This window comes from Pelophylax lessonae (assembly GCF_965119305.1).
Source record: "Pelophylax lessonae genome assembly, chromosome: 1".
NCBI classification, from domain to species: Eukaryota; Metazoa; Chordata; class Amphibia; order Anura; family Ranidae; genus Pelophylax; species Pelophylax lessonae.
In genome coordinates, this window is record NC_138768.1 from 122,048,909 (window position 1) to 122,073,715 (window position 24,807).

At 45.4% G+C, this 24,807-nt stretch overlaps 1 protein-coding gene across 1 annotated transcript in view; it reads right to left on the reverse strand.

Moving 5' to 3' along the window:
* Positions 1 to 24,807, reverse strand: part of IPO11 (importin 11) — a 926,630-nt gene that overhangs the window by 656,003 nt on the left and 245,820 nt on the right. Inside the window, exon 10 of the mRNA XM_082270245.1 lies at positions 11,425 to 11,577. Coding sequence (XP_082126371.1) covers positions 11,425 to 11,577 — 153 coding nt within the window. The remainder of the gene's footprint in view (positions 1 to 11,424; positions 11,578 to 24,807) is intronic.

A 24,807-nucleotide genomic window follows, 5' to 3' on the forward strand; every position in this document is an offset into this window, starting at 1 on the left:
TGAACCCCGTCTCTCTGATCCATGGAAATGGCTGCAGAAGAAATCGGCAACCCTTTCCGAGGCTCATCGGTGAGCAGATATAGTAAGTGTGACTTTCTAAAAGACTCCGAAGCTGCCAGGTACACCAAAATTGCCCAGTCCACATCTAAGGCTTGCAAAGCAATTTCCTTCGGATGTGCTGACCTGGGACACAGAAGGCAACACAATGTATTAATTAAAATAAAAACCAGAGACAACCTGAGGAAAGAACGACAGACAGGGGCGAAGAACCACCTAAACACTGTGAACCAACAGTAAGGTGAACGACAGGATAAGGCCGCCAATTCTGACACCCTGCGCGCAGAGGTAAAAGCCACCAAAAAGGCCACCTTCTGGAACAGCGTAAGCAGGGGAATCTCCCAAAGATTCTCAAAAAGAGGCTTCTGGAGGACTGAGCATCAAATTGAGGTCCCAAGATGGCAACAGAGACCAAACTAGAAGTGTCAAGTGCCTAACTCCCTGAAGAAAAGTACGCACCAGAGAGTATGTGGCCAAAAGCCGTTGAAATAGGACCGCTAAGGTCAAAACCTGACCCTTGATAGTACTCAAGCCAGCTCCTGCTCAACCCACCGTTGAACGAAGGTCAAAATCTGAGCCACCAAACAAAAGCGAGAATGAACCCCATGTGGCTCACACCACGCAATGTGTACATATAGTTATATTAGTTACATCTGGCTCAACCAATAAAAAATAAAACAGTAAAGAAAACTCAACCATACAATCCCATATACACAATCCTATACCCGCAGTTGATCCAGAGGATGGCGTAAAACCCCAGCAACGCATGATCCAATTTGCTATAGCAGGGGAAATAAATTCCTTCCTGATCCCCCGAGAGGCAATCGGATATTCCCTGGATCAACTTTACCTATAAATATTCGTACCCATTTATATTACTCACACCCAGGAAAGAATCCAGGCCTTTTTTAAAGCAATCTAGTGAGCTGGCCAGAACCACCTCTGGAGGGAATCTATTCCACATTTTCAAAGCTCTTATGGTGAAGAAACCTTTCCATATTTGGAGACTAAATCGGTTTTCCTCTAGACATAAAGAGTGCCCCCTTGTCCTCTGTGTTGACCTTAAAGTGAACAATCAACACCAAGTTCACTATATGGACCCCTTATGTATTTATACATGTTGATCATATCTCCCCTTAAGAGAGAATCATTTCAGTTCCTCTAATCATTTTTCATAGCTGAGCTCCTCCATGCCTCTTATCAGTTTGGTTGCCCTTCTCTGCACTTTCTCCAGTTCCCTGATATCCTTTTTAAGAACTGGTCCCAAAACTGAACTGAATATTCCAGATGAGGTCTTACTAATGATTTGCACAGGGGCAAAATTATATCTCTCTCTCTGAAGTCCATGCCTCTGTTAATACAAGAAGGGACTTTGCTTGCTTTGGCAACGGAAGCTTGGCATTGCATGCTATTAATAAGTTTAGGATCTACCAGAACACCCAGATCCTTCTCTGCTATGGATTCCCCCAGTTCTACTTCCCCTAGTATGTATGCTGCATGCATATTCTTAGCCCCCAAGTGCATAACTTTACATTTATCAACATTAAACTTAATTTGCCACATAGTTGCCCAATGAAGCTTTATTGCATTGAGGTCAGCTTGTAAGTTGGAGACATCCTGTATGGAAGTTATTCCACTGCAAAGCTTGGTGTCATCTGCAAAGACTGAAATGGTATTTTTAATCCTAGACCCTATATCATTTATAAAAGATATTAAAAAGTTAGGGTCCCAACACTGAACCTTGGGGTACACCACTAATAACCTTAGACCATTCAGAGTAAGAATCATTAACCACTACTCTCTGAATTCGATCTTTTAGCCATCTTTCTATTAACTTACAAACTGATTCCAAGCCTGTAGACTTTACCTTACACATGAGCCGTGTGTGCGGAACTGTGCCAAACGCTTTTGCAAAATCCAAATATACTACGTCCACAGTCACCCCTCTGTCCAAGGTTTTACTTCCCTCCCTTTTAAAAATAAATCAGGTTTGTTTGACAACTTCGGTTTTTCATGAATCTATGCTGTCTGTTGCTTAAAATATTTTTTTCCAGCAAGAACACATCTATGTGGTCTTTTATTAAACTCTCCAGTATCTTCCCGACTATAGAACTTTAACAAGTCTGTAGTTACTTGGCAAAGACTTTGATCCCTTTTTAAATATAGGCACCACATTGGCCCTATGCCAATCCAGTGGTACTATTCCAGTCCTTAACAAGTCCATAAAAATTAGAAACAAAGGCTTTGAAATTAGAGTGCTCAATTCTTTTAGGATGCGTGGGTGGATGCTATCTGGTCCAGGCGCTTTATCTACCCTTATTCTGTCTAAATATTTCTGGACCATATCACTTTGGAGCCATTGTGGATCAGTCTTTGAAAATTTCCCATTTCTGTTCTGTGCTCATCTATGCCAAAATTTCCTCCCAGTTTAAATCCTGGAGAGCAGCCCTCATCCTTGGAAAATTTTCTCTCTTAAAGTTAAGTGTTTTTGTATTTCATGCATGCGTTATTAATAAGCTCTGCATGGTTTGAGATTACCAGGTCCAACAGAGCATAATTTCCAGTGGGGGCCTCAAACTGTATCATAAAATTGTCTTGTAATAGATTTATAAATTTTTTGCCTTTTAACTGTTCCAGCAGTGCCATTACTCCAGTCAATGTCTGGGTAGTTAAAATCCCCCATTATTATCACTGTCCCAGCCCTTTCTATCTGTGCCAGGAGCTGAGTCTCCACCTCCTCATTATTACTGGGAGGTTTATAACAAACTCCAATGATAATCTGTGTATTACGCACACCCATGTACATTTCCACCCATACTGCTTCAGACTCATCACACTCTTCATCAACTAGGTCATCTTTCACACTCACTTTGAGATCACTTCTCACAGAGACAGACACTACACCTCTGTTTTACCGTCTTTCCGAAAGAGAGCATAGCCAGGAATTCACGTTCTATGGTAGATCTTCCTAGAAATAGGTTTCCTAGCTTTTATCAACGTTGGAAACACCGACTCACGACTGTAAAGCAGGACGGAAGATTGGTCCTTGGGACAGCAGATCCTCTCTGAGAGGAAGCTTCCGAGGAACGTCGGCGACAAGCCACTCCAGATCGGCGTACCAAGTCCGGAGAGGCCAGTCTGGGGCTACTAAGATGACCGGAATCCTTTCTGCCTCGATCCTGGTAGAAGTCTTGGCAGAAGCTTGAGGGGAGGGAAGGTGAAAATCAGATGATACTGACCCCACGGGGCCACCAGCGCATCTGTGGTGTCCACCAGTGGATCCTGTAAAGGTGTCTGATTGAATATGCACTGGACATCCCTGAAGATGATTCGTCCAATGTTCCAGGCACAGACTGATCGCTCGGAGTTCCAAGACATTGATTAGTAGCCTTGACTCTTCCAGTGTCCAGATCCCCTGAGCAGAATATTTGCAGAGAATGCAGCCCCAACCGGACAGGCTGGCATCTGTGGTGACCACTAATACAAGGGGAGGAGCTAGGGACTGCAAAATCTTGTCCCATTTGGCCAAAATCTCCCTTGCAGAGACCTCGTATGGAACTGTGCAAATGTAACTGCCTCAAAGGTAGACACCATCAGGACCAGGACCCGCATGCAAGTCCAGAGGGATGACCATCTGCTGGACAGCAGGAGAATTCCACACCCACACCCCCCCCCCCCCGGCTCTCTCCGCTTCGTTTCCTGCTGAGGCGGAGCATGCTGCTGCAAGGATAGTTACTAATCATCTGATTGGGCAGCACTTGGGCAGGGTGTGTGGTCAGCTGGTCAATGGGAGAAGTGGCCCTGACCCTTTCAGGTGCATGGAGTGGATATGAGATAGCAGCGTGGAGAGTAAGTCACCGACCACATACCACAAAGCTCATCCCGGCAGCCGAAGGAGGAGGTAGGGAGCGGTGTGTTGGGGAGGGATATGAGGTGATTGGCAGCAAGAGCTCTCCCTGACACGCCCCTCCAGTCATCAGCATGCAATGACAGGGCTCCCTTCTACCTCTTTTCTGCATGGATGTGCTGGCTCCTCCTCCCTGTTGCTGGTGAGTGGCTGTGTTTAGGCACATGTACTAAGCAGGACTTTATGTCACAGGTAGTGCCTGGATTACTCTGATATCTCACAATTAATGTCTCTCCCCTTAAGTAACTTTTCATGTGGGTCTGCTAATTATAGAATCTGTCCAGTCATTGCTTTGTGTCTATGGTCTTCATGCTCCCATCTAATCTCCCTTCACTATGCCTGCTGCTATGCTTATAATCTATGTAAGCTTTATTCAGTATTTTGGTCACTACAGAATGTTGCACAAATATTCCATCAAGGATACAGAATCCCTAAAATCAAGTCTGGATGATATCACAGTGATTGCCTCATGTCTAATGGAGGGACTGTGATGCTTATAGATGGCTGTATTTTACCAATTTTCAATGCATTTCTGTCACATACAAACCAAAACCCTCCAGGGGGAGAGGGGGGACAGCTACTCACCATACCAGGAACCAGGTGGGCACCGCTCCAGACAGAACCCCTCCCCACTGGAATTGGGGGGCTCTCGGCCAGGAGGAACACTTTGACTCGAGCCGACGAGACCCAGTCGTATGCGACCTCGCGAGGCGTTTAACTCGCAGGCCAGCCCCCGTCCAGTGGGGCTATGTCGTGGCCAACCTAGCGTGGAGCTGAGGTCTGCGCGCGTTCGCTGGTCAGACTGGGGTGACCACTGGATCTAGATTAACTAGCCAGTCACCCAGTCCAGCACTTGATTGTAGATCTCACAGGAAAAAAAACCATGAGAAAAATTTCTATCTAAAAAGAAAATATTGCCAAAATCAGAGATCCCAGCAAGGAACTAGGTCCTTACTCCTGACTAGGCAGAAAAAAAACTGAGTACCTATAGCAGAGAGAGGGAGCATATCCCCTGGGACTACTTGCCAGTTTTTATGGAAAGTGTTCATTCCAAACAGGGAAAAAATATGCTGTTGTAACTCTAAGAAAATGTTAGCTAGGGGAGATCTTTAGCCTACATTCATACCCAAAGTAGGTGCTTATATGCAAGCTCTTACACAGGCTTGTTTTTTTTAGTGTTTTTGAATGCTTATACACATTTAAGTGTTTGGCATAAGTGCTTGTGTATGCCAGCTATTGAATGGGAGGAAAAGAGGATGAAAACATAAGAGAACAGTTGTTTAAGCGCAAAAACGTATGAAAATGCTCTGCAGCTTCCGGGTACAACCTAATTGCCCGGACCACATCCCAGACATGCAAGGCAATTTCCTTCAGATGTTTAGGCCTGGGACACAGGAAAGGCAACACAATGTCTTCATTCAAATGACAGTCAGAGACCACCACCTTAGGAAGGAATGACGGACAGAGGCAAAGCACCACCTTTTCTTTGTGAAGCACCATAAGGTGAACGACAGGATAATGCCAACAGTTCTGACACCCTGCATGCAGAGATGATAGCCACCAAAGAAGGCCTCCTTCTGGGGCAACGTAAGCAGGGAAACCTCCCGAATATTTTTAAAAAGAAGCTTCCGTAGAGCTGAAAGCACCACATGAATATTCAAGGGTGGCAACGGAGACCGCACTGAAGAAACCAAATGTTGGAACACCTGAAGAAAAGGTAAGCGCACAAGGGAGTGTGTGGCCAAAGGTCATTGGAAAAAAACGCCAAAACCGGACACCAGGCCCTTGATGGTGCTCAAGGCTAATTTTTGTTCAACCCCCTGTTGGAGGAAGGTTAAGATCCAATCCACCGAGAAGGAGCAAGGATGAACCCCAAGAGACTCATACCACGCAATTTACATCTTCCACGTATGATGGTAGATCTTCCTAGAGGCAGATTTCCAAGCATTTAACAGCATAGGAATCATAGATTCAAACAAACCTTCACACTTCAGCACCTGGCATTTAACAGCCAAGCCGTTAAAACCAGTGACTGTAAAGCAGGATGGAAGATTGTTTCTTGGAAAAGCAGATCCTCCCTGAGAGGAAGTCCCTAAGGAGAATCGATGACCAGCCGTACCATATCAGCATACCAAGACCGGTGAGACAAGTCTGGGGCCAATAGAATAACCAGGATCCCTTTTGCCCGAATCTGCACAGGAGTCATGGCAAAAGTTTGAGAGGGCTGGAACGAATCAGTCCGCCCACCTAAGAATGCCGGCTACGTGATGTCGTCCTGAAGGAGTGGAAGAGGACTCCAGTGGCAACCTGAGAAGCTCTGGTGAACTCCATGCCCAAGATGGTTAAGGCAGTGCTGGAAAATAACCGTGGCCACACAAAATATTGACAATTTGGGCCCAATTTAGATATTTTCACTTAGGGGTGTACTCACATTTGTTGCCAGAGGTTTAGACATTAATGGCTGTGTGTTGAGTTATTTTGAGGGGCCAGCAAATTTACACTGTTATACAAGCTGTGCGCTCACTACTTTACATTGTAGCAAAGTTTCATTTCTTCAGTGTTGCCACATGAAAAGATATAATAAAATATTTACAAAAGTGTGATGGGTGTACTCACTTTTGTGAGATACTGTGTGTGTATAAGTATGTGTATATATATATATATATATATATACATACATACATACATACACATACACAGTATATATATCCGGTGACTTCCGCATGGACCTGTGAGGACGTTTTGAGCTCCAGCGGAGGTTCTCAATCTGCTCAAACCCGATATCATATACCGCTTCGAGTCGGCTACAGGATTGGTACATTTACGGGGAGATTCCTGCCTACCAAGTCCTCTAATTTAAGCTCCATTAAACGGTTCCTGGCTACGGAACCGCAGGATTCCTTAGACACCGGAAACATAGGCCACTCCCCACATGGCGCTGGCTCCTCCTCCCAGCACAGGCAACTGTCCAGACAGAGCCCGTCTGCCTCCTCTTACTGCTCTGGGTGGGACGGCACACCACCTAGGCGCTCTCGGGTGGCGACCATGGTGAGCGATCTTCCTACAACCTAGAGAGGGCCATAAAGAAGCAGGTCTCCGCAGTCCGCTCCGATCTCTCTCAAGTCCTCTCCCACGTTGAGGAATTGGAGCGCCGCCTCGACCTGCACTCTTCGGCCATTAAAGATCTTCAGGCCAACCACAGGCGCCTGGCCATAGCACACAGGATGGCCATGTACAGATTGGAGGACCAAGAGAATCAAAGCAGGAGAAACAAACGCATAAACGCATCAGGGGACTGCCGGAATTGCCTCGGGATGTCATCTGCAGAGTGCATTACTATGAGGAGAAAGAGCAAATAATGCGCAAAGCACAAGAGGATGCCACCCTGGAAATTGATGGGGTGAATCGCTCGTTTTTCCCTGACCTTGCTAAAGATACACTGGATCGTCCTCATGCTCTGAAAGCCCTCACAGATAAGCTCCGCAGCAATGCCATTGCCTATCGCTGGGGCTTTCCATCCTGCCTTATTGCTCACAGAGATGGCCGAACAGCAACCCTGCGTTTTCCCGAGGAATTGGAAACTTTTTGCATGGACCTTAACATCACCCCACCGGAGCTTCAGGATTCCCAGTCTTGGAACCCACCACGGAGCCCCAATGGCAGAAGCCCTCCAAGAAACACCGCATCTCTGCTGCGGGTTCCTCCTCTAAACCAGGTTAATCCATCCTCGCTAACAGCAACACCATGATATATCACTTTATTCTAGTTTTATTTCTGCTTTTGTCATTGTTTCAAAGTACTTCAATGACAATGAGCCACTCCAGTCACCCACAGTGAACATGGTCGTCAATGCATAGCCTAAGACCGCTCATACTAATTACACATGGTTTCCCAAGCTCCAGAGACCAATCCGAATGGACCAGGTGATATATTGGCACTAGCCTTATTATGCTGTTGACAGAATGTATGTCGGTATTGTTGTGTTTTCTTTCTTTGTGTTGTGGTTTTCATTGGTTCCTTACCAGGGTTTGATATTTTGTCATACAGACCTCCAGGGAGCTCATTCCCAAATATTTCTCCCCTACTTGTTGAGGTCTCAGGAGCTGTTCTTGGGTAGGTGTGAGGCTGCGGGGGGGGGGGGGGGGCTGGGGGTTTTATCCCTACTTTGGGGGTCCCTAGGGGGAGTGTGGGGTATGAAAGATCCCCAGCTGAGCACGGCACTTTTGTGCATGCAGACTACTGGCCTCCCAGGAATTGATGACTCCCCTCCTCTTTTCTTTTCTCTCTCCTCTTTCCGCCTACTTCCTCCTACTGTTGTCTCTTCCCCTCCACCACCCTCCACTTCCTCCTCCCGAGCAGACCTCTGTGTGTTCTTAGCAATATTTGTTCTATTGTTACCTACCATGTTGGAAACCCATGGCGACAATTAATTTCACTTCTCTCAATGTGAGAGGACATCATACCCCTAGTAAAAGACACAACATGTTTAGGGAACTGAAGCTACTGAAGGGGGTTGTGGTGTTTCTTCAGGAAACACATCTGACGCATGTCTCTAAAACTAGACTCTCATCCCCTGATTTTCCGACATGGTTTTACAGTTTATCTGATATTCGCAAAGCAAAGGGTGAAGCCATTGATTTCCATAGGGTTACTCTTTTCCAGATGGATTCTATGTTAGCTGGTAACATGGGCAGGTATCTATTTTTGAGGGGCACCCTGGGCAACATGCAATGTACTCTAGCCAATATATATGCTCCCAACCATGACCAGGAGGGCTTTATCTCCTCTACTATTCATAAATTACTGAAATTCGCTCACGGTTGTATCATTATGGTGGGTGACCTCAATGTCCCATTAGAGTCCCCTTTGGACACTTCCCAGGGTACATCGTCCCTTCCGCACAAAAGCTTAACATTTATTTAAAAAGATTACACGACGCCCAGCTCATGGACACCTGGTGTATACTGCACCCTTCTGATCGGGACTACTCCCAATTCTCACACATTTACAACACTCCTATTCTGGGATAGATTATATCTTCATAACGCATCATCAGCTCCATCTCCTCACCTACTCCTCTATAGGAGGTCTCCACTTTCTCTGATCCCTCACCAGTTTGTACTAGGTTGCACATTCCTTCTATTCCCATTAAAAACAATAATTGGAAACTTAACGACTTCCTTCTGGAGGAGGAAATAGATAGGTCACATTTAGAGAAGGACTGCATACCTGAAATCAAACCTGGAGTGCTATGGGAATCTCATAAATCACACTTTTGGGGCAAGTTGATTGAACTGGGCTCTAGGAAGAAAAAAAGAGCCTGGCCAACCAACTTGCCTTATTACGAGAGATTACGACTCTGGAAGGCAATCACAAACTGTCGTTCTCCAAACCCCTTTTGACCCAACTATCAAAAAAAAGGTGTTCAAAGCCCTTTTCCATGCTGATTTTAAACGTAAACTTTGCCTGATTTCCCAGCAAGCTTATGAATGGGAGGACAAACTAAGTATGGTATTAGCCAGGTCCCTTGGACATAAAAAGTCTTCCTCTTTTATTGTGAAAATTAAAAATGAAAGGGACTCCTTAGTTCATGAAACTAAATCTATAGCAAAAGTGTTCCGATCCTTTTACCAACACTTACACCAAGTTAACAAACCCACTGCAGACTCGGAGGCCAGATGGTCCAGGACCCTTGAATATCTAGCTCAAGCCAACCTTCCTAAACTCCCCCTGGATGAATTACAGGCTGTAAGGGAAACCCCAAAACTTATGGATTTCAGTAACATTTTGACTGTTGAAGCCTTGGAGTCCAAATTCACCTCTGCAGAATATTCTACAGCTTTGGACTCTATAGCCAGCGGATGGCCTCTTGGCCACGAACTATCGAACTCGCAACCACCTACTCCCTGCCCTGACTACATACGCTAACTCACTACATAACGGTGATCCTATCAGGCCGGAGACACTACATGCTCACATCACCATACTTCCCAAACCGGGCAAAGACCCTACCCAATGTGTTAGCTATAGACCATTATCCCTTTTAAACATCAATGTAAAAAAAGAAATGCTAAAGCCCTAGCGCTCACACTTCTTCCTCTAATACCTCACTGGATTGCCAATGATCAGACAGGTTTCATTCCGGGGTGGGAAGCACAGGACAATTCTCTCAGAACCTTGTCTCTAATAGCGTATGTTCGCAAAACTTCCCAGCCCACCCTGCTCTCCACAGACGCTGAGAAGGTGTTTGATAGGTGTTTAAATCAGCATCACCATAAAGCTCAGCAGAGGGAAGCATGAAGTGCTCTAGAATTTGCTGGTAGGGGGCTGCGATGACTTTGGACTTGATAAAAGACAGTTGACCAACACCAGCAGATGACATGGGCTCCCCAAACCATTACTGACTGTAGAAACTTCAACACTGGACCTCCTACAACTTGAATTCTGTGCCTGTCCACTCTTCCTCCAGACTGTGGAACTTTGATTTCAAAACGACATGCAAAATTTTCCAAAGTCCGTGATGATTTGGGGAGCCATGTCATCTGCTGGTGTTGGTCCACTGTGTTTTATCAGGTCCAAAGTGAGCGCATGAACTTTGTTGATATTCTAATTTTACGAGATGCACCTGTATATGGCCACCTGTTCCCTGCTCCCTCCCCAACAGAAGCCCCACATTGATGCAACTTCCTTTTTTAGTTTGTTGCCTGTATGTAGGTGAAGAAAGCCCTATGTCAATCAGTTTCCCTGGTCTGTTGTATCAAAAAAAAAAGTAAACATCAAACTCGGTTTCATGATTACACACATCTCAAAAGCACATTGTATTACAAAGTGGACTAAATGAGTTTGTTCATTTTTTTTTTCAGAATATGAAAAAACTGAGAACCAGAGCGCAAGCCACCAATAAATAAGACAGGGTTAAACATTAAAGAAAAAAGGTACACTGGAAATTAAACATACCAGAATATTTCCTTCGTATAGATGGAAGCAGCATCGATCATCAAGAATAAAGCAAGAAACAGCACACAAGAAGACAGGCCCCACAGAAACAGTCGTAGACAATTTATAACACGCTGAAAGCAATTAACTCTTGGTCAGGAAACATGATAGTGAAACGTTGGAGCTCATTTCTCTGGAGACCAGTGTGGAATGTAAATGTACACTGTATGATGTTCTGTGGTGTGCAGCTTATGCTTGCTCAGCAATAATACTGTGTAAATAGGTAGCACGTGTGTGATTAATGAAGTAGAGACTCCCTAAGCTGACTTTACCTCTATTTATTGTGGAGCACATCTCCCAAGAAGACATCCCGTATGTGAAAAGATAGGCATCACTGAAATACAATGGCAACCCCCATACATTGGAGGAGCAGAGTAGCTCTAAATCTATGTATACATTTTCACTTCTCTACAAAGTTGTGAAGGTAGAGCTAGCATAGCAAAATACTTGAGGTATGTACTTACCAAAACCCTCTGGGTCCTCCTCCCACATTGCGCGCTCTTCCTCATTGAGGACAAAATAATGGGTGACAAGCCTGCGGCATATCTCTGTTAGAGTGGGGTAAGTGAAGAATGACATCTTTATCTGGTGAGCATTGATTGTTTCTGGCTTGCTGTCTGGAACACATTTCAAGCAATACAAAAACATTAAAGAACTACTGTTGGCAACTCCACACTGTATTACATTGCAACATGACTATATTTATTACAGGTATTTGCAGTATATAGCGCTGAAAATTTACACAACACTTTACAAATATAGTGTACATTTACATCAGTCCCTGCCCTCAAAGAGCGGATTAATCCAAGGTCTCTAACTCACATTCATACATACACATACTAGGGACAATTTAGACAAGGGCCATTATGCTACCAGCATATCTTTAGAGTGTGGTAGGAAACCAGAGTACCTGGAGGAAATTCACACAGGCACAGGGAGAACATGCAAACTCCATGCAGGTAGTGTCGCTATTGGGATTCATAGTTACATAGTAGGTGAGGTTGAATAAAGACAATAGTCCATCCAGTTCAACCTGTGTGGGTGTGTGTGGCTGTAATCATCTCACATAGCCCTTAATGTCCTGATCCTTGAGATGTATGTCTAAGAGTCTTTTGAAAGCCACCATACTACCTGCAGAAACCACCTCTTGTGGTAGAGAATTCCACAATCTTGTAGCCCTAACAGTAAAGAACACCCCTCGTTGCCTGAGGTTAAAACGCTTCTCCTCTAATCGCATGGTATGCCCTCTTGTCCTCATGCAATCCCTTCGAATGAACAGCTTTTTTTCTAAGCTGAGATCCCCATTGTGAAATGTATAAATTGCTATCATGTCCCCCCTCAGGCGTCTCTTCTCCAGGGAGAATAAATCGAGCGCTTGCAGCCGCTCTTCATAGTTAAGGTCCTCCAATCCCCTAATCAGTTTAGTTGCCCTTCTCTGGACTTTCTCAAGCTCCAACACATCCCTCCTGAGGCCTGGCGACCAGAACTGGACAGAATACTCCAGATGCGGTCGGACCAGAGTTTTATAAAGTGGAAGGATTATAGTCTTATTTTTGGAATACATCCCTTTCTTTATGCATGCTAATATTCTGCTGGCTTTGGCAGCTGCCGCTTGACATTGCATGCTGTTGCCTAATCGATCATCAACCAAGACTCCCAGATCCTTCTCCATTTTTGATTCCCCCAAGGGTTCCCCTCCTAACGTGTATTGTGTTTTTATGTTTTTAGTCCCCAAGTGCAAAACCTTACACTTCTCCACATTAAACCTCATTTGCCATGTCGTTGCCCACTCCGTTATTTTGTCCAGGTCATTCTGTAGGATATCTGCTTCATGCTGTGCAGTTATTGCCCTGCCCAATTTTGTGTCATCTGCAAAAACTAATAACGAACTACTGATTCCGTCCTCAATGCGGTTTATGAATAAATTGAACAAGGTTGGTCCCAGGACTGAGCCCTGGGGCACCCCGCTTACTACCTCAGACCAGTCTGAGTATGCGCGGTTTATTACCACCCTTTGGACACGCCCTTTTAGCCAGCTCCGTATCCAAGAGCAAACCCTGCTGTCGATACCTGCAGACCTTATTTTATAATTCGATTCGAACCGACGACTAGTGCTGTTTGGTAGAAGTGCTATCCACCTGCATAGCAGAAGTATGGCCACCTGTACCAGCAACCAGCCAGTGCAGAAAGTTGAAGGAACCACGAACGGGGCCAGACCAAAGGTTTGGATTAGATAACTGCACCTTATTTATTCTCCAATAGGACTACTCCACCCTACCATCTTCAATATGTGTATAAGAGATGGAATAGTTACTGAGAGCTCATTGTTTGTTGTTGCCAGTGGATATGAAACATATCGCAAAGCTCCTCAGAGGCAGAAGGCTATCATTGCTGATCATAGAACAAGGTGAAACATATCAAGATCTTAATATGTACAGTCTTGGGGAAAAGGAGACATGTTTGAAAACCGTAAACACATTATAGGTGTAACTATGTTGAGGAGGCCAGTATTTTTAATACTAAGTTAAGATCAAGCAGATAGAGACAACATCAAACTAGCAGGAGAAAAAGTAAAAAAAAAAAACTAATGTTAAAAAGTATTTTAACCACTTGACCTCCGGAAGATTTACCCCCCTTCATGACTAGGCCATTTTTTGCAAAAGGGCACTGCGTTACTTTAACTGACAGTTATGCGGTCGTGCAGCACTGTAAATAAAATGTATGCCTTTTTTCCCCACAAATAGAGCTTTCTTTTGGTGGTATTTGATCACAGCTGCATTTTTTTATTTTTTGCGCTATAAACAAAAAAAAAAAAAAATGTACGTTTTGACCAAAAAATAAAATATATTTATATATATATATATATATATATATATATATATATATATATATATATTAAAAAAAAAAATATATATATATATATATATATATATATATATATATATATATATATATATATATATATATATATATATATATATATAAAATATTGATCTGGTCATTTAAGTAGTGGAGGGGTTGGGAATCAGTTTCAACTGCATTGGCATTAATGAAATTAACAGGTGCATTAGATGGGCAACAATGAGACAAACCCCAAAACAGGAATGGTTTTACAGGTGGAGGCCACTGACATTTTTTTCCCTACTCATCTTTTCTGACTGTTTTTCACTAGGTTTTGCATTAGGCATGGGTCAGTGTCACCACTGATAGCATGAGGCGATACCTGGACCCTACAGAGGTTGCACAAGCAGTCCAACTCCCTCAGGATGACACATCAATACGTGCCTTTGCCAGAAGGTTTGCTGTGTCTCCCAGCAGTCTCAATAGCGTGGAGGAGATTCTAGGAGACAGGCAGTTAACTCTAGGAGAGCTGGACAGGGCCGTAGAAGGTCCTTAACCCATGAGCAGGACCAGTATCGGTTTCTTTGTGTATGGAGGAGCACTGCCAGAGCCCTACAAAATGACCTCCAGTAGGCTACTGGTGTAAAGGTCTCTGACCAAACAATTAGAAACAGACTTCATGAGGGTGGCCTGAGGGCCCAATGTCCTCAGGTGGGACCCGTGCTCACTGCCTGGAACCTTGGAGATCAATTTGCTTTTGCTATTGAACACCAGAATTGGCAGGTCTGCCACTGGCGCCCTGTGCTTTTTACAGACGAGAGCAGGTTCACCCTGAACACATTTGACAGACTTAAAAGGGTCTGGAGAAGACATGGACAATCGGACACTGGCACTTCTTTAGGAACCGGTGACACCAAGAGTGGTCAGTGCTAAAAAAATGGATTTTTGTAAAATCTTACCGTAAAATCCTTTTCTCTTAGCTCATCGACAGACGTAGTCCTCGGTGATACACCACCTTCGGGTTATGTTACCTCCGCAGGAGCAGGACTAGACAGGAAATTAAAAAGCTCTGGCCACACCCTAGGGGCAGTCCCAGAGGGTATATCCTCTCTCTCTCTGCCTCAGCAAATCAGTTATGTGAAAAAGCAGTGCTTAGAGAATTTAACCCAACCCAACTCCAAAACAGAGGGGCGGGGACTACGTCTGTCGATGAGCTAAGAGAAAAGGATTTTACGGTAAGATTTTACAAAAATCCATTTTTCTCTAGCGCTCATCGACAGACGTAGTCCTCGGTGATACACCACCTTCGGGACGTCCCAGAGCAGTATCACAACTGAGGGGTAGGAAAATGGAAATCAAATCCCAATCTAGAAGGCCCAACCGGTGCCAACTAGAAGTTTACAATGCTCATCCTTTATGATGAGACTTAACAAAAAAGGAGAAAACAAAATTTTTTTTTTTTTTTTTTCAAACAGAAAAAAACCCTCGAGGTAGACCACCGGTCTCCTCAAATTGCGGCCTGCAAAACCTTGCGGCCAAATGAGGCATCCGCCGATGCCGTCACATCAATTTTATAGAATTTTGTAAAGGTATGTACCGACGACCAGGTGGCCGCCTTACATACCTGGACCACTGACGCCTGATGGCGAAAGGCCCAGGAAGTACTGAGCGCTCGAGTGGAGTGCGCCCTAACAGGGAACGGAGGACTCTGACCCTTAATAGAATAAGCCTGTACCACCGTTTGTCTAATCCATTTGGCAATGGTCGCGGCAGATGCAGGCAAACCCTTTCTGGGGCCATCCGTGATCACAAAAAGTGAATCCGTCTTACGGAATGATTCCGTAGATTTCAGGTATACCCTGATTGCCCGAACCACATCTAAGGAATGCAACGCATGTTCCCGATGATGCTTGGGCTGAGGACACAAGGAAGGTAGTACAATATCTTCATTCAGATGAAAATCTGAAACCACCTTGGGAAGAAAAGATGGCTTAGGATGAAGTACTACCTTATCCCTATGAATCACTAGGTATGGTGACTGGCATGATAATGCAGCCTGTCAGACCACAGACACTCCCTGAGACGAAGTTCCCACGGAACGTCTGCGACTAACATGTCCAAGTCGGCCAGGCCGGCTTGAGGAGGCCAGCCTAGAATTTCTAGGACCACTGGCGCTGATTGGATCTGAACCAGGCGTCCCTAGAGCTATCTGGCCCCGACCATCCGAGAAAGTCTGGTCGTTTTCTGTTCCCACACATTTATCAAATACCTGATAGTTATCAGGAAAGGTGATCTTTTCTGGTTGAACCTCAGGGACCGAAGTCACCCGACTAGAGGCTACTTGGCCTATCTGGTCAACCAGATCCGATTCCTGTGAGGTATCGGGACTAATCTTAGGAAAAGGTAAAGGAAAAGATCTTTTCAGGGAACGGTAACTACCGCTTCCTGTGGTACTTAAATGTTGGAAGGGAGGAATCGCACCGGTAGTAGTGGTAGATGCTCGATCTAATGTCCTGAATACCGGTGAAAACGTCCCCCCACCCTGAAACCGGGTGGGGGCGCACCTTCAGGCTGTGTACTCCTTTGCTTCGGGTTTGGCTGGGTTGGTCCCCTTCTTGAACCCTCCTGGAGGAGTCTTGCCTTTCCCGCTAGTACCAGCCGGGCGCCCTTTATGGGCGGTAAAGAAAGGTCCTCGCTTGTTGCGAGGTCCCTTAGCTTTTGCAGCCTGTGGCAAAAAAGTGCTCTTGCCCCCAGTGGCATCCTTAATGATTTCATCTAGGTTGGCTCCAAATAGACGATTCCCCTGAAAGGGGAGATTGGTCAAGGTCTTTTTGGAACCTAGGTCAGCTGACCAGCATTTTAACCACAGCACACGTCTGAGGATCACTGCTAACTTAGATGCATGCCCTAATAAGGGAGTAGTGTCCAAGGCTGCGTCACAGATAAACCGTAGCCCTTGTATGATCTGTTCCATCAAATCAGATGTCTCCTGGGGAATATCTTTTCCCCTAAGATCTTGGCGTACCATTTTCGCCCATTCCGTAAGTGTCTGGGAAACTAGACCAATAACGATTACTGGTCTAAATGCTGACCCTATCAGAGAAAAGATAGTGCGGGACTCTGCTTCTATCTTTCGATCCACCGGATCCTTAAAGGACGAAGTGTCCTCCACTGGAATAACCGTGGCTTTATTCAGCCTGGAAATAGGCGGATCCACGACTGGTGGTACCGTCCATTTCTTAATGATGGATTCCTCAAACGGATAGCGTCTAGCAATACGCTTGGAAATAGTAAAGGTACGTTTAGAATGCTCCCATTCTCCTTTAATCTGATTACCAAAACATTTAGGTACAGGAAAGGCCTTCGCCGTCTTGATGGGCTTATTAGTCCCAAAAGGCCTCTCTGTTTCAGTTGCCTCTGCCGGTAAAGCCTCAAGTTTTAAGGTTTCTTGCACTGCCAAAAACTAGTGCGTCCACCAATGCTTCTTCCTGAATTATAGCAAGAGAAGAAGCGTCCTCCTCACTGTCTGAGGGGGCTTTACCTGGGATAACAGCCCTTGCAGAGGAACCTGCAACTGCCGTGACCATCTCTGAATCTGAGTCAGAGGTGTCAGATGGTATAGGGGTAGGCGGGGGTCGCTTCCTTGACCCCCGTCCCTGACAGGCCGCCTCCACCCGAGCCACCATAGACTCCAAAATTGCTGTAAATGACTCTATACTCTGTGCACCGGCGGGTCCCGAGGCCCCCTCGAGGGAAACAGGTGGGGGAATATGTGTGGCAGGGTCCATAATAACTCCAGTTACTTCCTGGATAATATAATTCAAAAGTAAAGAAAAAAACTTTTTTTTTTTTTTTTTTTTCTGACCCCCGGCGCCACAAAAAAGCCCCTTAGTGTTACCTGCTTAGGGATCCCTATCGATCGAGAGAGAGAGAGATAGACCCCCAGGCTCACCACTTGATGCTCAGAGTTAAACTGCAACAGCTTACAGCGCTGTCTTGACAAACAGGAAGTCTTTTGGCTGGCTGCCCAGGAAGAAAGGAGGCGGCTCCGCCCCTCTGCACGCCTTCCGGCGCCTCCCCCAAGCTCCACGAGGTGTAGGATCACCTCAAACATGGCCGCCCCCATGCTGGAGACACGAGGCTACGCCAAAATGGCGGCTCGTGCGATCCTGCAAGAAAAAATGGCGGCGGCCTGCTGAATGGCGGTGTGCTGCAGGGCACACAACACTGTCTCTGCCTGGGGATATGGCGTGGTTGGCGGTATCGGCCCCTGGCGGACCGCATGGCCGTTCGGGAGGCCTGCTAATAGCTGGAGATCTGATTTGGAAGGCAGTCTACATGTCCGTGGCTTCTGACTGGTAGGTAGCTTATACTAAACCCATAAGATTCCCAGAATGCCACAGATTACATCTTTTAAACATGTATACAATAGATTGTTAGCTCCCAAACCAAGCCTCCTGGCTTTTTGTACACAAAAAATCACACTCAAAGTAGGAGGATCTGTGACATGTTATAGGACAGAAAGGACTCTTTCTTACCATACAGAGAGGGGCCCGCGTTCACCACAAAACCCGTCAGGGGGAAAGGGGGAACATACTACTCACCATACCGGAACCAGGCGGGCACCAACTCCTGACAGTACCCCTCTCCACCGGGGCGGGAGGGCTGTCGACCGATACGAACGCCGTGACTCATGGTCTTTGGCGTTTCAGCGAGACGTTTAACTCGCGGGTTCAGTCCTTTTAACGGGACTTTGTCGCGGCCGACCCAGCGCGGAGCTATGGCCTGCACGCGCTCGTAGGCTGAACTGGGGTGACCACCGGATCTCAACATCCAGCCCGTCGCCCAGTTCAGCTTTCTTGCTTGAAGATCTCACAGGAACACTGGAGAAAAAGCTGTCTAAAAAAATCCTTTAAGAAAAAATTCTTGCCAGGACCTAAGATCCCAGCAAGGTGTCTAGGTCCTTACTCCTAACTAGACAGAAAATAACTGATTTGCTGAGGCAGAGAGAGAGAGGATATACCCTCTGGGACTGCCCCTAGGGTGTGGCCAGAGCTTTTTAATTTCCTGTCTAGTCCTGCTCCTGCGGAGGTAACATAACCCGAAGGTGGTGTATCACCGAGGACTACGTCTGTCGATGAGCGCTAGAGAAATATAAACTGTCACTGTACTGACACTGGCTGGGAGGGGGTTAAACATTAGGGGCGATCAAAGGGTTAAATGTGTGCCACGCTGGTGTTTTCTTACTGTGGGGGATGTGCTTGTACTAGGGGAAGGCATGGATACGTGTCCCTGCTTTGCAGGAACATAGGATCCATGTCTTCCCTACTGACAGAATGGCAATCTGCCGTTCTGCCCGTGTATTGGGTGATCAGTAGGTGCCAGCTACCCAAAAGTTCAGGATCATATATATTGTGACAGGTTGAGACTGTCACTGTGAAAATGGTGATTTAAAGGACAGAGTGTGCACATTGGCTCCATGCAGGACTACAGAGCGTAGATGTGCTGTGGATAAAACTGCTTTTGCAGTTTTCTTCAGGTTTTGGTATACCTGGATGGGGCTCTGTAGTTTGGAGATTCCACAGTGTTTTGGGTGGGATGGAATCTCCAACCCTGTGTCCATGTCTTGTGAATGACCAGCAGGGTGTGTGCTCAGGTGCACACAGCCCTTATAATGGAGATGAAGGAATACCTCAGAGCTCCCAGTTGGGAGACGGCTCCATGTAAGAGAGACAGGAGGTCTCTAGGAGTCAGAGGCTGCAGGTGGCAGCAAGAGCACGTGTGTGTCTACAAGGGCAGTGTGCAGCAGTCAGCTTCTGAGAATTTATGGTCTGGGGGACCAGCATAAAGAGCAGAGGTACTGCAAGTGAAAAGCTGAGTGAGAGCTTTAGACCCAGGCGGGCTAACATTTTCTGTTCATCCTATATTGACTGGAGTAGAACATCTGCGTGAGAAACTCTATGTTATTATGTTATGGACTTTCTTTATGCCTGTAAATAAAAATGGGCTGCCATGCCCTAAAATCAAACTGCAGACTGACGGGAATGCCTTGAAAACCTCATCTACCACTAGAGCTAATGGCCCCCATGTTACAATATATATACACACACACACACAGTATCTCACATTTTTGTAAATATTTTATTATATCTTTTCATGGGGCAACACTGAAGAAATGACACTTTGCTAGAATGTAAAGTGGTGAGTATTCTGCTTGTGTAACAGCGTAAATTTGCTTTCCCCTCAAAATAACTCAACACGCATTAATGTCAAAAACGCTGGCAACAAGTGATAACACCCCTAAGTGGAAATGTCCAAATTGGGCCCAAATAGCCATTTTCCTTCCCCGGTGTCATGCAACTCGTTAGTGTTACAAGGTCTCAGATGTGAATGGGCAGCAGGTATGTTAAATTTGGTGTTATCACTTTCATTTTCTCATACTGGTCACTTGAAGTTCAACATGTTACCTCATGGAAAAGAACTGAAAAAAAAAGAACTGTTGCTCCACATAAAGATGGCCTAGGCTATAGGAAGATTGCCAAGGCCCTGAAACTCAGCTGCAGCACGGTGGCCACAACCATACAGCGGTTTAACAGGCCTCTCCATGGTCGACCCAAGTTGAGTGCACATGCTCAGCGTCATATCCAACTATGCAAAACAATTCCTTGGGATGAGCCGGCTTTGGACAAAAGGAAGGCAACACAATGTCCTCCTTCAAATGAAAGTCAGAGACAACGTTGGGCAGGAATGATGGACAGGGATAGGGACTGGGACAGGGATAGGAACTGGGACAGGATAATGCCGCAAATTCTGATACCCTGTGGGAAAAGGTAATAGCCACCAAGAATGTCACCTTCTGGGATAACGTAGGCAAGGGAATCTCCTGAATATTCTCAAATGGAGGTTTCTGAAGAACCGAAAGTACTTAATTTGAATCTCATGGCGGCAAAAGAGACTGTATAAGTGAAACCACATGTCAAACCCCCTGAATGAAGGTACAAACCAAAGAGTGCACAGCTAGGGGCTGCTGATAGAAGATTGCCAGGGCAGACACCTGGCCCTTGATGGTACTTAAGGCCAACTTCTGATCAATGCCCTGTTGAAGAAAGTTTAAGAACCGAGCCACAGAAAAGGATCAAGGATGAGCGCCAATCGACTCACACCAAGAAATGTGAGCTTTCCACGTACAATGGTATATCTTGCTGGAAGATGACTTCCTCGCCTTCACAGTAGGAATCACTGATCCAGACAGACCTCTATCCCTCAGTACCTGACTTTCAATAGAGAAGCCATAAAAACCAGCAACTGTAAAGCAGGATAGTAGATCAGCCCTTGGGATAACTGGTCTTCTCTGAGAGGAAGCCCCCAAGGGACGTTTATGGCCACCAGACTGATTGGAAGATCCTCGTCCTTGATTCCTCACAGGTTATTGTGGAAGAAGACTGAGCGGAGGATGATACTAGCCTTAACGTGGCCCTTGGGCACCTGTGGTGTCTGCCAGAGGAAACCGTAATCTCGCCACGAAGCTCTGTATCCTCCTGTGGAGCCGAACATGCTAAAGTAGCTGCATGTAGTACTGTGCAAACAAAACTGTCTTGAAGGTGGATACCACCAGACTCAGAACCTGTATGCAAAATGGGAGAGAGAACTATCTGTGTGACTGCAGCCAGTGAATCACGGCCTGTGGTTCCTGAAGTTTTTCCAGAGGAAGGACCCCCCTGGTCAGAATTAAAATCAGACCTAAGTAAACCAATTCCCTGGACAGGGATAGTGGGGACCTTAGGTAGTTTGGACATCACCTGAATATTTGCTGGAATTAAATCCGCAGAAGGAGACTCAGGGCCTAAAAAAACCTGAAAAGGACAAGCTTTGTGGGTACTCCCAAAAGAATCATTTCGTGGGTCCCCTTGACGTTCATGAAGGAGGTCCATGAGGCCCGAAACCAGCGAAGATGTCCCCCACCCCAATAATGGGTGAGGGTAGACCTTGATGCTGAAGGTATCTTGTCTGCTGGTCCAGAGAAGCTAGCTCTAGGCTTACCAGACCAAGGATGCTTGGAACCTCCCAGGGAAGATTTGAAAGCTCTATTTCCCTTATTATCCATTCCAGAAGGACACAATTATTTTCTATGTGCTGAGAAGGAGGGCCCCGATCTGTGACGAGGCTCCTTCCCTTTCCTGGGCTATGAAAAGAAGGTACTCTTCCCCCTCGTGATACCCTTAATGATGTCATCCAGGGTAGCCCCAAACAGGCGATAGCCTTGAAAGGGCAGATCAATGAGAGCCTTCTTAGAGGCTTGGTCTGCGGACCAATTCTTAAGCCACAGCACACGCCTAATCACCACCGCTGAAAAAGAAAGGCTTGACAGCACAGGAGTGTATCCAAAGCTGCATCACAAATAAACTGCAGCCCATGGACCAACTGGCCTGCTAAATCAACTTAAGCAGCGGGGACCTGCTCACCCCCCAGGCCCTGGTGCAGAAGCTTGGCCTATTCAGTTAGGGTCTGAGACACCAGGGCTGAGGCAGACTGGCCGCAATTCCGAACCAGACATCATAAATATGCTGCGTGCCACAGCCTTCGCTTTCTTGTCAGCCGGGTCCTTAAAGGATGGGGATTCCTCTACAGGGATCATGGTTGCTTTATTCAACCTGGAAACAGGAGGGTCCACCACCAGTGAGCTAGCCCACTTTTTTTTTTTTAAAGCAACTCCTCAAAAGGGTAACGTACAGAAAAAAATGTTTGGGGAAAACAAAGGACAATTTTGATTGTTCCCATTCCTTACAGGAAAACCTGGAGGTGGAGGAGCGCAAGGTCTCTAACATCCACCAGCATCATGATGTCGTCATGGAGGAATGGAAGAGGACTCGACTGGCAACCTATGAAGCTCTGGTGAACTCCATGCCCAAGAGGGTTAAGGCAGTGATGGAAAATAATGGTGGCCACACAAAATGGTGAAAAAGCAAGTATAAATCAGCGCTACACTCTCAATGAGGGGGACCACTCCTTCTACCTACAACCGATGATCTCAAAGACTGTGGATAACATTAATTACATAGTGAATAAATGTGTAGGTGTGTGGGTGGATGACTAATCAAGATTGTGCAAAATAAGAAAAGAATATTGATAGTAGAAAAAAATCCTCAAAAAATCATCAAATTGTGAACAATCTACTGAATCCAGATCTGAGTGATCATAAACAAACACAAGTGACCAGCAATAAAAAACAATTGATATGTGAATAGTTGCTACTCATATAAATGATGCACATCAATAAACAATATAAAATAGTGCAAATGGCGGTATGAAGTGATATAAACAATTCAAAAACAGTGCAGGAGTGCTAAATCAGACGTGCATAAATAGTCCATGAAATAAACTCTTAGGTTAATAATAGTCCAATAAAAATTAATTCATGAAGTGCAAAGTGCCCATAGATATGTGGTGATATCTTCCAATGTGATTTAAAAGGTGAAATAAGTTTTCAAACACATCAAATCAAAGTGAGTGTGTCCCGGTGAGCTCGCAATCCCACACCGAATGCAGTGGCCGCTCACCTCCACAACAATCAAAAAGAGTGTTAAGTATAAATCTCCAGGCTCCTCACAATCTTCTGACGTGTATAGATTATCCTCCAGCTGTTATGGATTAAATACTATCCTCCGGTTGTTATGGGTTAAGTGATTTCAAATCGGTCCACGTAAGTATCTCCCTGTGTCTAGTGCTTAAACAAGAGAGGCTCTCATGGTGCAGTACATAGGGTATACTTTATTAATAAAGTTACAGACTACTCACAAAGAAGCAGATCAAAGCGTGCAGACAATCTCCAATGTAGCCGCCGATGCGGTGAGATCCGAAGCTTCCGGTCTCGGCCGAAGACCGAAAGTGACGTCAATACGGCTTATCCCTGACGCGTTGCGCTACGAACACCCGTAGCTTTCTCAAAAAGAGTGAAGCGCTGATTTATACTTGCTTTTTATATTGTGATACTTGGGGACACTATCTAAATCAGCTGCTAGCTCCGAGGAGTTCCACGTTCATCACTAGTTTCTCATTTATAGCATTCATCGGGTCGCTTACCCCATTTTAGCGCATAAGTTTACTCTTTTTACATTTTTTTTCTTTTCACACAAAATGGTGACAATTTGGGCCCAATTTGGACAATTTTCACTTAGGGGTGTACTCACTTTTGTTGCCAGCGGTTTAGACATTAATGGCTGTGTGTTGAGTTATTTTGAGGGAACAGCAAATCTACACTGTTCTACAAGCTGTACACTCACTACTATACATTGTAGCAAAGTGTAATTTTTTTTCAATGTTGTCACATAAAAAGATATAATAAAATATTTACAAAAATGTGAGGGGTGTACTCACTTTTGTGAGATACTGTATATCCCATGCACACCATAGCACATGGGCTAATTTGTATTGCGTTGACGGGTGCATTTTTGCGTCAACGTGAATGGCAAAATACATGTTGACAAACCCAAAATTTCTCCACCCATACACTTGTTTGCACCCTCCACTGCCACATTTAGCACATTTTTGGGGGCCTGGGTACCTTGTTTTGACAGGTATCCAGGCCCCCAAAAATGTGCTATGGGTAAGATCGCCACACAGCGATCTACAAAATTTCCTCCTTCTTCCCCTGCTGCCTTATAGGAGACACACAGGTCCAAGGTGATAGCGGGACAATTTAGAAAGCACAGCACGACTCCTGCATGCGCAGTAGAAAACAGGGTGTGAAGCCGCAAGGCTTCACTTCCGGTTTTCTTTAGTAAAGATGCTGGCGCCTGCACCCCGAACCGATGGACGAATCGGCTTGGGGTGCCGACATTGCTTTAACAATTTAGCTTTAACATTTTGCCCTAACAATGCAAAATATTGCTATGAACAGGCTATACTGAAACCAATTTACTTTCTCTTGTTCATGCTCTTTGCCAGTGCTAGAAGATATAGCAATATAAATGAAAAGGGATCCAGCACAAATGAGCCTTCACATGTGC